Source organism: Pelophylax lessonae, assembly GCF_965119305.1.
Source record: "Pelophylax lessonae genome assembly, chromosome: 2".
NCBI lineage: Eukaryota > Metazoa > Chordata > Amphibia > Anura > Ranidae > Pelophylax > Pelophylax lessonae.
This window is the reverse complement of record NC_138769.1, coordinates 471,613,990-471,627,747: the sequence shown is the minus strand read 5'-3', so window position 1 is coordinate 471,627,747 and position 13,758 is coordinate 471,613,990. Positions and strand designations below refer to the sequence as shown.

Here is a 13,758-nt window from a genome sequence, read left to right as displayed (position 1 = left end):
CGGGGATCTCACAGCAATGAGAGATCATCGCTGGATCGCCAGGAGAAGGTAAGAGAACACCGCTGCGCTCTCTGCAATCCACCCCGAGCGTGACTCGGGGTTACCGCTCCTGATATGAAAAATCAACCCCGAGTCACGCTCGGGATTACCGCTAAGGTGGTTAAAGCTGTTATTAAAACTCTGTATTGAGAGAATTTGACATCAGCTGCTGAACATTTCAAAGTTCCCTCTATGCAGAGTTGTAAAAACAGTTTTGAGTGCACACCAGTGGATCCATATAGTTTAAGCCCTGAGAAAGGGGATGATGTCAGGTCCTTTAAACGCTTTGGCAGAAGCCCCTACAGTGCCTTGCGAAAGTATTCGGACCCCTTGAACTTTGCGACCTTTTGCCACATTCCAGGCTTCAAACATGAAGATATAAAACTGTATTTTTTTGTGAAGAATCAACAACAAGTGGGACACAATCATGAAGTGGAATGAAATTTATTGGATATTTCAAACTTTGTTAACAAATAAAAAACTGAAAAATTGGGCTTGCAAAATTATTCAGCCCCTTTACTTTCAGTGCAGCAAACTCTCTCCAGAAGTTCAGTGAGGATCTCTGAATGATCCAATGTTGACCTAAATGACTAATGATGATAAATAGAATCCACCTGTGTGTAATCAAGTCTCCGTATAAATGCACCTGCACTGTGATAGTCTCAGAGGTCCGTTTAAAGCACAGAGAGCATCATAAAGAACAAGGAACACACCAGGCAGGTCCGAGATACTGTTGTGGAGAAGTTTAAACATCCCAAGGAGCACTATGCAAGCGATAATATTGAAATGGAAGGAGTATCAGACCACTGCAAATCTACAAAGACATGGCCGTCCCTCTAAAGTTTCAGTTCATACAAGGAGAAGACTGATCAGAGATGCAGTCAAGAGGCCCATGATCACTCTGGATGAACTGCAGAGATCTACAGCTGAGGTGGGAGACTCTGTCCATAGGACAGCAATTAGTCGTATACTGCACAAATCTGGCCTTAATGGAAGAGTGGCAAGAAGAAAGCCATTTCTTAAAGATATCCATAAAAAGTATTGTTTAAAGTTTGCCACAAGCCACCTGGGAGACACACCAAACATGTGGAAGAAGGTGCTCTGGTCAGATGAATCCAAAATCGAACTTTTTGGCAACAATGCAAAATGTTATGTTTGGCGTAAAAGCAACAGAGCTCATCACCCTGAACACACCATCCCCACTGTCAAACATGGTGGTGGCAGCATCATGGTTTGGGCCTGCTTTTCTTCAGCAGGGACAGGGAAGATGGTTAAAATTGATGGGAAGATGGATGGAGCCAAATAGAGGACCATTCTGGAAGAAAACCTGATGGAGTCTGCAAAAGACCTGAGACTGGGACGGAGATTTGTCATCCAACAAGACAATGATCCAAAACATAAAGCAAAATCTACAATGGAATGGTTCACAAATAAACATATCCAGGTGTTAGAATGGCCAAGTCAAAGTCCAGACCTGAATCCAATCGAGAATCTGTGGAAAGAACTGAAAACTGCTGTTCACAAACGCTCTCCATCCAACTTTACTGAGCTCGAGCTATTTTGTAAGGAGGAATGGGCAAAAAATTTTAGTCTCTCGATGTGCAAAACTGATAGAGACATACCCCAAGCGACTTACAGCTGTAATCGCAGCAAAAGGTGGCGCTACAAAGTATTAACTTAAGGGGGCTGAATAATTTTGCACGCCCAATTTTTCAGTTTTTTATTTGTTAAAAAAGTTTGAAATATCCAATAAATTTTGTTCCACTTCATGATTGTGTCCAACTTGTTGTCGATTCGTCACAAAAAATTACAGTTTTATATCTTTATGTTTGAAGCCTGAAATGTGGCAAAAGGTCGCAAATTTCAAGGGGGCCGGATACTTTCGCATGGCACTGTATTATACATTGGGAATAAAAACCATCTTTTTCTTCAGTTTGCCGTGGAGATCATTTTTATTCAGAAATTGATGGCATATCCAAAAATATATACCGTATATACTCGAGTCACCGACTCACTTACTTTTTAAAAATGGCGCCGCCCAGCGCTGACATGTCACCGCGCATGCGACGCATGCCCGGGAATAGCCGACCGCGTACGTTTAAATTTTGCGCAAACCCATCAAAATACGCTTATTGCGATTTTTTTTTTACCATAAATATGTAGCAGAAAACAAATTGGCTGAAAATGTTAAAAAATTTGATTTTTACATTTTTTTTGAGAATTTCATATAAAAAAAATGTGAAAAATATTGTTATTTTTTCAAAATTGTCACTCTTTTTTTGTTTATAGCGAAAAAAATAAAAATCGCACAGGTGATCAAATACCACCAAAAGAAAGCTCTGTTTGTGGGAAAAAAAGGACGTCAATTTAATCTGGGTACAGTGTCACACGACCGCGCAACTGTCCGTTAAAGTCACGCAGTGCCGAATCGCAAAATAGGGCCTGGTCTTTGAGCAGCCAAATCCTCCGGGGCTTAAGTGATTAAAGCTGTGTCTTTGATGTCTAGTGTGCATGAGGCCCTACAGTGAGCAGCTGTAAATGTTTCATTTTGCTATATGAGATAGATATTGTTTTTCACCTGCTCTAAGTATGTTTAAAATACATTTCAATCTAATAGCCATACAGTATTTTCTAACTTTATATGTGTCTTTTTATAGGGCAGCAAAGGGATTGGATTTCTTGGACAGAAGGGAGAAGTGGTAAATAACTTATTATTTGAATAAAAAAAATTGTTTATACAGTTATGTCCTTCAGGAGGGCTTCTTTTTTTTTGTTCTCCTTAACAGAATTGCATGACTTATTTGTGAAGATGGTATTTGACAACAATTCTAGAAGTCAACAGATATTAGATATCTTGTTTGATCTATCAGGTTCTATTGGAAATCACATCATCAATTCAGACTATGCATTGCGTTGACATGTGTTGTAACATACAGCATTATCATGCATTATGTTGCACTGCAATAAGGTGACCCTCTCATGTTGAATGGGCTGGAAGATCACCTTAAGTGCCAGTTCACACTAGTGCGATGCCAGACATTGCATGTGATTTGCACTGCACCAAAATGGTACAGGACCCTTTTTTAGGTTTGCACTGGAAACAGATCGAACCAATCTGACAGTGTCATCATATTTACTTTGACACCCCCAGCTATTCACAGATCTCAGTGTGAACCGCTGTGCAATTCTGTTGCTATGCCGGAACTGACATTGAATTGCAGGGTTTCCCGCATTGCACCAGTGTGAACCGGGGACTTACACTCTGACTCTTGGCTTTCCATTCTGGCACTTAAAAGCTTGCCACCCAAAGACCTGCTAGATGAAAAAGTTAATATTTTACCTGTGTTGCAGAGATCCTTGTGCTTTTGTGCTTCCTCATAGTAGCCCCTAAGCCACCTCTCCATTCAGCACATGTAAACACAGAGTGTAAATAATGTGCTTTGGCGCTGCTCTCCCTTTCCCTACTCTAAAAAAAGAGCAAGCCCTCTAGAACCTTACAGTAAAACCTTGGTTTGAGAGTAACTTGGTTTAAGAGCGCTTTGCAAGACAAGCAAAATTTTCAAATAAATTTTGACTTGATATACAAGCGATGTCTTGATATACAAGTAGCCTCAAGTCACAGCTGAGTGTAAAAGAGAAGAGAGGCGCCTCCTAAGTGTAGCAATATGGTTAAATTTAATGAAGGTTCAACATTTAGCAACTCACATGGTTGATGATTGGAACAGTCACATCTAAGGATGCAGGCATCCAGGGTAAAGCTGTCCACATAGGACCATCCTCCGCACCATCATCTACGTCATCCCTTCCATGCTGCCCCTCTATTTCAGATCGCTTTACTGCAGGGTGGTCTTCCCAGTCAGGATTACAGACTAGCAGCCGGCGGTGCAGAAGATGGTCTATGTGGACCGCTTTACCCCGGATGCCTGCATACTTAGATGTGCCTGTTTTATTCATAAACCATGTGAGCTGCTAAATGTTGTACCTTCATTAAATGGAACCATATTGCTACACTTAGAGGCGCCTCTCTTCTCTTTGATACCCTGTAGCTCCTGCTGGATTTTGCTTCCAATCCCCTTGTGGAAGTGGCTATTTGTGGATGGACATTTTATGGTGACACAACTTATCGCAAAGCTATATTCTTTTTATATGGACTATAAACTGAAGGATTTATGAATAAATGGTTGTGGAACGAATCATCTGAGTATCCATTATTGCTTATGGGGAAATTCGCTTTGATATAAGAGTGCTTTGGATTACAAGCATGCTTCCGGAACGAATTATGCTCGCAATTCAAGGTTTTACTGTATTTTAAATTTGGCCCTCCATGTATGACAAGCTTTGTTATAAAGTTGATTGCCTGCTATTCTAAGTAATATTGATTTTTCCTAGTAATCTTTACTAGTAAATGGTGCATATATGTATCCTTTTCTCATATAATTATCTTGACCGCATAATATTTTTTTCCTGTTACATATATATAAAGGGGCAGACTATCTTGGGAATTCATAAAGGGGGTCCTTTTAGAATTCCCTCGGGGTACAGCAGCAAAAGAGACAGGTGAATAAATCAGGTGAGTAAGGTGTGTCCAGATGGACTTGATGGGGAACTAGTCTCAGAGTCCCCCTCCAGGCTCCGTGAATACATTTTTTTTTTTTTTTTTCATTTTGGATAGAGTGGAGAGGAATTAGAATGATTGTGAGTTTTTACTGCTGTCTGTGTCCCAGTTAGGGAGATTCACCCTCTCGATTTGTCCTGTTTAGGGTTATCATTGAAAGTAAAAATAAAAGAAAATCCCAAATTTTGGGTTGTCCCCAGAAAAGTAATAGAGGGGACATTTTCTAATGGGGACACTAGTTCTGGTGACTTGGGGGGCCCAAGGAATTCCCTTATTTTGCAGGAATTTCCTCTCACTTCTTGTTTGGCTAAGGGACAGGAAGTGAAAGGAAAGCTCTGCAATGGGACAGAGATGGCAAAAAAAAATCTGACAGGGGTTATAACACTCCCTTTCTCTATCCAAAATGAAAAAAAAAAGTTTTACCCATAGTTCTGATAGTTGTGATTAACAGCGAATGGCATTGGGCAGATTCCAAAGCTGCTATTGGACTGAATAGTGGCTATGGATCTGCCCACTACAGTCCGCTATCAATCACAGACCTGATGGAAAACTAGCCTTTCACAGTTTCCCAACAGACTCCGCTCACTGTTAGTTCAGCGTGACTTGCATTATTGTTATTAAGACGTCCCTCATCCAACAACCAATGTTGCCAATGTAAAACATATTAATAAAGTAATAGATACACAACACCCCCTTCCACCGTACACCAACTTTGTATTAGTCTTAATTACTGCCACTTTGCTTATCTGTAAACTGGCAGTAATTCCTTTAGAATCTGTTACATACATAATGACAGATTCTACAGGTGGTAGTAGTAAAAACTTCTTGAATCTGGCATGTGTGTCGGCACCTGTACCAAAACTGGCACAAGGCTTTCATGAATTAGGCTCAGACCATATTAAAGGGGCCCACAGCCACGAACATTACTTTACTGCTTTATTGAATTCCCCTGTATGCATTTTAAATCCTTATTCTTAATATTTTTGTGTTATTACAGGGTGACCCAGGCAAGCCAGGGCCCCCAGGTGTTCCATGCCAAACACAGGTAAATAAATGATTTGCTATAGTGAATGTGCAAGTTATTCACTGCATTTATGCACATGATACATACAAGCTGTACACTCACTACGTTACATTGCAGCAAACTGTCATTTCTTCAGTGTTGTCCCATGAAAAGATATAATAAAATATTCACAAAAATGTGAGGGGTGTACTCACTTTTATGAGATACTGTACAAAGCATGTACATAGCAACACATTATTTGCAGTAAGACAAATAAAAAAAAAAAAAAAAAAAAAAATTACACAGGACCAATATAACAAAACTATTTTTGAAAGTCTACATTCATATAGTTTGCCCCAAACAAGACATGGAAGCCTATGATGACCAAATGCCCAGATGGCAAATACACCTTATGAAACACAGGTAGAAGAAGACTTCAGCCACCTATCCCAAATCTTGTTATATTTACTATTGGTGTATACGACTTTTTTATAGGGTAAGGTATTATTTACCTGAGACACGCTGCAAAGGTAGGAGGTATAGCCTGTATGCAGCCCCTAGTCATGACTGTCCTGGCACTGAACAACGTTTCCTGCAGAATGTTGAGAGTATTTTTGCTCATATCAGTGTCGGGAAATAATACCGGTAAACATTGTCTGGGGGTCCATTGACACCGGAGAACCCATCTGGTCATAAAGGAATTAGATAACCTGTGTCCAAAAGCCTTGAATTCAAATTCAAATTGAAATCCTTCAATTCACTCATTAAGCTAAGTGAACATGCTTTACTCCTTTAGTAAATCAACCTCACTGTGTATCTTTAAACCTCAGGACAGAATCCCTGACTCTTTTGTTGTGGAAAATATTGGGCGCCAGTAACTTTATTTATTATTTGCAAATAAAGAGTTTATTAGGACACAAAAAATCCAAGAAGAGGGTTAGGACACAGGATACCCAAAAATAATCTAACAATGACTCCAGGTGTCTCTGCTACCAACAATCGATACAGAAATAAGAACTTTTTAACTGAGACTGGTAATCTGTACTCTTCAAACTGTTAAGCAGCTGCATGCAAAACAAACACCTTGACAGATGATCCACTAGGTTTCCTGCAACTCAACCGTCAGCAGGTTGTACTCATCTGTCCAGTACACTCTTCAGCAGTGAAGATCCTTCTACTGGTACTGCAACAGGGATTTAGTTTCATTCCTCTTGTAGGTACCCTCCAGCAGGGCAGTGCAAGCTACTCAGGCCCAATCTTTGCTTTACCCTTCCCAGGCAGTGACCGGAAAGGCAGAGACCTCCAACACAGGCTCCTCTTTTGGTAACAGCCAAGGAGGCAAGAACCAAAAACCCTCCTGGAAAGCCATCCCAAATATTTAAATCTATCCCCAGCATGTACCAGTGTCAATAATCCTCCTAATGGTTGGCTAGGGAGACTTAAATATTCCTAACTCAGCAATATTGTTTCTTTTTGCAATATCTGCTGAAAAAACATTTACCTGCAACAGGCTTAAGCAATTAACACCCCGAGCTTAGAGAAAACTCAATTAAAGCAAAACTATAACAATTCATACCAAGGCTGACTACAGCCTGCATTGAGCTAGTCACTCTACTGCTTATGTCATGGATCTACAATTCAAATGAATAGATTTATTAAATTATATCTTATCCTGTGTTTTCAACACCTTTTTACTTATTCTACTGTGTTGAGGCCTCAAAGAAAAGGATTAAAGATAGCATGAGAATGCTCATGGCACTTTTTTTTCAATAGATTGAAGAGTTAAAAGCTGCTTAGGGCAAGCAGCAATCTTAAAAGAAGTTGTACAGGAATTGCTAAAGGTTGAAGAAGTAATGATGGATTTCACAGTAATAAATGGACAGGAAAGGGAGACCTTCCCAAATCCTTTATTAGAAAGGAACTGCTATTTCCTTTCTAACAAAAAAAGGATTGAAAGCAAAAAAGAAGTATGCCCATTTTAACACACTGTTAATGCCACTACATCCAAGATTTCTGTGCATTTTCATGCTTGAGAAAGTTAATTTGAGTTGTCATGTGAAGTAATTTAACAAGCAGTATGATGTTACTTTTATCTTAACAAATATATGACAATACCTTTAGAGCCGGTTCACACTGAGGCGACACGACTCCTTACTACTTCGAGGGCGACTTGTGCATTCCCATGCACCACGACTTCGGAGCGACTTGCAGGGACTTCACATAATGGAATTCTATGCAAGTCGCTCCAAGGTCGCCCCGAAGTAGTACAGGACCATTTTCTAAGTCGGAGCGACTTGTGTGGCTCCTATTAGAACGGGTCCTGTAGCGGTCAATGGACCGCGAGGGAGCGCGACTTGTCAGGCTGACAAGTCGCCTGACAAGTCGCGCTAGTGTGGACCGGCTCTTATGGACAGTCAACAGTCCATGGCTATACAGTAAATATTCACTAGCCACTATTATGATGCATAACATTTACTATTTTTCTTTAAATTTAATTGGAATTCCTTCTTTTTCAGATTTATTTTTATTTGCTTTTACTTTGCTATTTAAAATAAGGGGTTGCAAGAGCCTGCCTTAAATTGTGCTTACAGTATCTTCCAGTAAGATAACTGATGACAAGAATATTTCAGCTTTTCCTAGTGGAAGCTTGTATCTGATTACCACAAAATAATATACACCTTTATTATATTCTAGGACAATTTGAGTACAGGGTCTGAAGCTAAACATCTTTACTAAAAAGGTGCCTGGTGACCTATACAAATGAATGGTCAGATGAAAGTTACACTGTCCCAAGATGGTCTCAGTTGAACCAATACTCTCTGGCCTTCTGCTCATGAATGTCATTGATCCTGCTCACTGTCTTCTTCATTTTTTTTCCTGCTTGAAAAAAAAAACATAACAGGAATAAGCCTAGGACATGCAGATGGGACATTTATCCAGTTATAATGTGAAGATACCCGAAAAAAAAAAGAAATGAAAGTTGTATATAACCTCTATTTTTCTATCTCCTCCTCCACAGGGTGAACCTGGAACAACAGGACCCACGGGTGCACCATGTCACTTAGAGCAGGTTAAGCCCTCTGATACTTCCATAATAGATTACTTGGTAAGAAACTTCACTGATATGACCTATTCATGAACAAATAACTTGATCATTCTGCTATCGTATTTCTCCAAGTTGTAAGCACAATAGTTTTCATTGTTAGTGTTGAATCTAATATAAGCCTAGCTATACACATGTAGACTTCATGTGTTTATGGTGTTACCTATAAATGTTAATATCCAGTTATATTTAGTGTATTTTGTACATAGTTTGATGTCACCTGCAAACACTGAATTTGTACTTTTAATCTCAAACTCTATATCCTTTATAAACAGCGTAAAGAGTAAAGACCCCAACACTGAAATTTGGAGTAAAGGCCCCAACACTAAAATTTGGAGTACATCAATCATTTTCTTAAACCATTCAGAGTATGAATCATTAATCACTACTCTCGGAATAAGCCTTTAGCCTTTTAGCCAGTTTACTATCCATTTACAAAGTGAACTTTCTAAGCCTATAGACTTTAAAATGGTTGTAAAGACAGAAAGTTTTTTTATCTTAATGCATTCTATGCATTAAGATAAAAAAACCTTCTGTGTGCAGTAGCCCCCCCTCAGCCCCCTAATACTTACCTGAGCCCCATCTTGATCCAGCGATGTTGCACGAGAGTCTCAGTTGTCCAGGACTCTTCTTCCTCATTGACTGAGACAGCAGCGGGCACCATTGGCTCCCATTGTCCCAGCAAAAACACAGATTCGCATATATGTGTCCCCACAGAAAAAATCCCAGTCCAGTGGGGCTGAATATGTGCATGCTGTTGGCATGAGGAGGTTAACACCAATCAAATAAAATTAAAGTTGAAACATCAAAAAAAAAAAAAAATACATTTAATCATCCAGTAAATAAAATTCCATACACATATATACTGTATTACCAAAAGTATTGGAACGTCTGCCTTTACATGCACATGAACTTTATTGGCATCCCAGTCTTAGTCCGTAGGGTTCAATATTGTGTTGGCCCATCCTTTGCAGCTATAACAGCTTCAACTCTTCTGGGAAGGCTGTTAAAAAAGATTAGGAGTGTGTCTATGGTAATGTTTGACCATTCTTCCAGAAGCACATTTGTGAGGTCAGGCATTGTTGTGGACAATAAGGCCTGGCTCATAGTCTGGGCTCTAATTTATCCCAAAGATGTTCTATCGGGTTGAGGTCAGGATTCTGTGCAGACCAGTCAAGTTCCTCCACCCCAAACTCACTCATCCATGTCAGGGAAGGGTAATGACAGGTGCAGTAACCCATAAACACCAATCATAAAACAGTTGATTGTAGTCTGATGGGTGAAACCTGATCGAATTCTATATAAACCTTTATAAGGCTGTAAGTAACCCATTTTTAGACACAGGATTAAAAGGTGAAGCTGTATTCACTTCATTCATCAAGTTATGTGCTTGAGAGATGCTTTATTTTGCCCTTGAACATGACTGTTTATTGAAAGTGAGCACATTCTATACTTAGCTCAGTGAACATTGCTTTCAGCTCAATAAGTAATATATACTCATTTAGTAAAATAAACCCAAAGACTTTCACCGTGAAAAAGAAACAGTAAAGCAAAACCATCATATAATGGTTTTGGTAATGAATGCACAAATAAGTCAAATCATGGAAAGTTTGGTAAATAATCACAAAACATGGATACCATATGGACAATTTATTTTATAAATAGTAACACTGACAACATTTTTACATCTAGGGGCTCTTTCACACGGGCGTTCCTTTTTTTTTGCCCGATCAGGTCCTTTTTTTTTTTTGTAACGGACACGGATGACACTTGTGTCATCCGGTCCGTATGTCCGTTTTTCATCCCATCCGTTTGCGATGAAAAACTGACATAATGCATGTCTATGTAAATACGGATGTCTGCGGATGACACCACTGACATCCGTTTTTGCGTCCGTTCCGTTTTTTGAAAGGAAGAAAAAATAGGGTTCTCCTCCGTTCAAAAAAACTGAACTGAACTGAACTGACGAAAAACGGATATCAGCGGATGATCATCCGCTGACATCCGTATTTACATAGAGATACATTATGTCAGTTTTTCATCCGCAAGCGCCCGTGGGCCCGTGTGAAAGAGCCCTAGGTCTATTGCAAACCTTTTCAAACCTGAAAAGTCATTGAAAAGTCTTTTCATTCCCTGTGAAGAGTATATGTCAACTTTTAATTAGCCAAATATGTTATTTATGGAAAAAATACTGTTATCAGAAAAAGATCTGTTTTTATTCTGTGACCTGTGCTTTTTAGGCTGAAAAAGGTGAAAAAGGAGAGAGGGGGGACTTTGGAGAACCAGTAAGTAATTGATTTTATGAAACACTTGATTGGTATTGTTTGGAAGGGGGTAGTATTTGTTTAGTATTTGTTCTAGCTGTCTTATGGTTCATTTATATACATAACAGTATATTGATAATAAAATATTAGAATATCTCTTATAAACTAAAAAATGGCTGTAGACTGTATTACTTCTGCATTACAATGGTTGTAGACTTCATTATTCATGTTCATAATTTGTCACACATTAGCATTTGGAATATCATTTTATATATATAATAAAATGGCAGTATGTCCTTTTCTATTAGTAAAAAGAGTATGCACTTCTAAATTAATAATATCACATTGTACAGCGCTGCGCAAACTGTTGGCGCTATATAAATCCTGTATAATAATAATAATCCTAAATATCAGCTACGGCCATTCCTGTACACCCCCTAAAGTCTACTGCTTTCAGGCCCCATTCACACCTGAGCGATTTTCAGGCTTGTTAAATGCTCAGCTCTGTAGCTCCAAAATGCACAACAAGCAAAATTCAATTAACCACTTAAGCCCCGGAAGATTTTACCCCCTTCCTGACCAGGGGGTATTTTGCGATTCGGCACTGCGTGACTTTAACGGACAATTGCGCAGTCGTGCGAAGCTGTACCTAAACGAATTTGACGTCCTTTTTTTCTCAAAAATAGAGCTTTCTTTTGGTGGTATTTGATCACCTGTGCAATTTTTTGATCATGCGCTATAATCAAAAAAAAGAGCGACAATTTTGCAAAAATAACAATATTTTTCACATTTTTTTATATGAAATTCCCCAGAAAAAAAATGTAAAAATCAAATTTTTTTTAAATTTTTGGCCAATTTGTTTTCTGCTACCTATGTTTGCTAAAAAAAAATCACACTAAGCGTATTTTGATGCGCAAAAGTTATTGTGTTTACTAACTAAGGAAAAGATTTTTTTCATTTTTGTTGTTTTTTTTTTTTTAACGAGTAATGGCGGCGATCTGCGATTTTTTTGCAGTACTGCGACATTGTGGTGGACAGATCGGACCCTTGACTGACATTTTTGACACTTTTGGGGGTACCAGTGACATTACTACAGTAATCAGTGCTATACATATGCACTGTTACTGTAAAAATGACACTGGCAGGGAAGAGGTTAACTTTATTAGAGATGCAATGACTATGTGTGTCCCTAGGGGCGTGCTTCTAACTGTGCAGGGATGTGGCTGTGTGTGTAACAGCACAGATCAACGGTCCTACATAGCAGGACCGTTAGATCAGTGCTTTTACACAGGGGAGAATGACAGGCGGCTTTGTTTACATTAGCCGCCTGCCTTTCTCCCTTCACATCGGACGATCACGAGTGACCGGCGGACATCGGGTCCGCCAGTCACACGCACGGTGTCCGTGAACGAGCCGAGGCGGAAGCGCTCGCCCGCTATTGGCTCCCTGGCTAGCGACGTATATATACGTCACTTTACCTGGCTGGGGCTGACCGCCGCAGTAAATAGTCGTTCAGCGGTCGGCAACCGGTTAATTTCAATGGCCCCTGTTTACATCCGAGAGTTCTGTCACATGAAGCAAAATGCCTGAAGCTCAAAAAAGTATATGAGCTTCTTGGCAGATTACAAGTGTTTTTTGGCCCTATAGACTTCAATAGAAATGCCTGACTTGAACAGGAAAATGCTTGTAAAATACTCAAATAGCAGCTCTCCACCCCTAATTTCCTCTCCCTCTCCTTCCCCTAGTGCTTTCTATTGGCTAAATAAAAACACCTGAAGCTGTGAAACATTTGTAATACACTTCTAAAACGGTTTAAAAAATCTTGTAAAAAGCTGCAAAAAAGCTTAAAAAACACATGAAAAATGCTAGTATGTTGATACGCTCATGTGTCCATCCAGTGATCATACTTCCTCCAAACCCACCACACACATTGCAGCCCAAGCTCAAAGTAATACGCATACCAGAGAAAGCTCATTGCCTTAATGCATGAGTTCTCTGGCCAAGGAAGATTGCAAGAGGCCCACACAGATCCCATAGCAAGGAAAGACACATTGTAATCCATCAACTGGAACAGCAAAGACTGAGGGTTTAATTTTAGCTTCACAAGGAGAGTGGCAGCCAGGCAAAGGCAGCTTTTGACACTGAGTATAGTACACAAGCATGATTCTACAGTAAGCGCAGTGTGAATTCAAGCATGGTTGTGCTGGAAGCGTGTACAGTCACAATTACACAATGAGGTGGGGGACTTGAGTCACATGACTTGACTTAAGTCAGACTTAAGTCACCAGTTTGAGGACTTGAGACTTGCCTAACTAAAATTAATAAAAGACTCGACTTGACTTTGACTTGAGACATATGACTCGAAATGACTTTACTTTTTTAAGTTATTAAATATTTGCATTGTCTCAAGATGTGTTAAAGCAAAATGAATGTGCCTGTTATGTTTCTGACACCACAGTCACTTAAAACACCTCAGTGTGTTCTGATTTTTAGGACACTGGCTGTCTAACAATGGAAATACTTAACATGTTTTTAGTGACTGTGGTGTTGAAACATGACCGGACACAGGATTTTGAGCTGTTTGGGCATTTAAAGTGTTTCTTTAATATGCCAAGAAAAAAGCACTAAGCAGTTTTGTTAATGTTGAAAATAAAGCAAAACCTTTCCTGACCACTGACTTTTAACTGATTTAAAGGTGAAAATTGGGGTAGATCAGTATTTTGACGTGATTTGC

The 13,758-nt window shown here is 39.4% G+C and overlaps 1 protein-coding gene across 1 annotated transcript in view; it reads left to right on the top strand.

Moving 5' to 3' along the window:
* COL4A2 (collagen type IV alpha 2 chain) overlaps window positions 1-13,758 on the top strand; it is a 281,040-nt gene that overhangs the window by 162,468 nt on the left and 104,814 nt on the right. Inside the window, exons 12-15 of the mRNA XM_082244771.1 lie at window positions 2,697-2,738; window positions 5,652-5,699; window positions 8,677-8,763; window positions 11,001-11,045. Coding sequence (XP_082100897.1) covers window positions 2,697-2,738; window positions 5,652-5,699; window positions 8,677-8,763; window positions 11,001-11,045 — 222 coding nt within the window. The remainder of the gene's footprint in view (window positions 1-2,696; window positions 2,739-5,651; window positions 5,700-8,676; window positions 8,764-11,000; window positions 11,046-13,758) is intronic.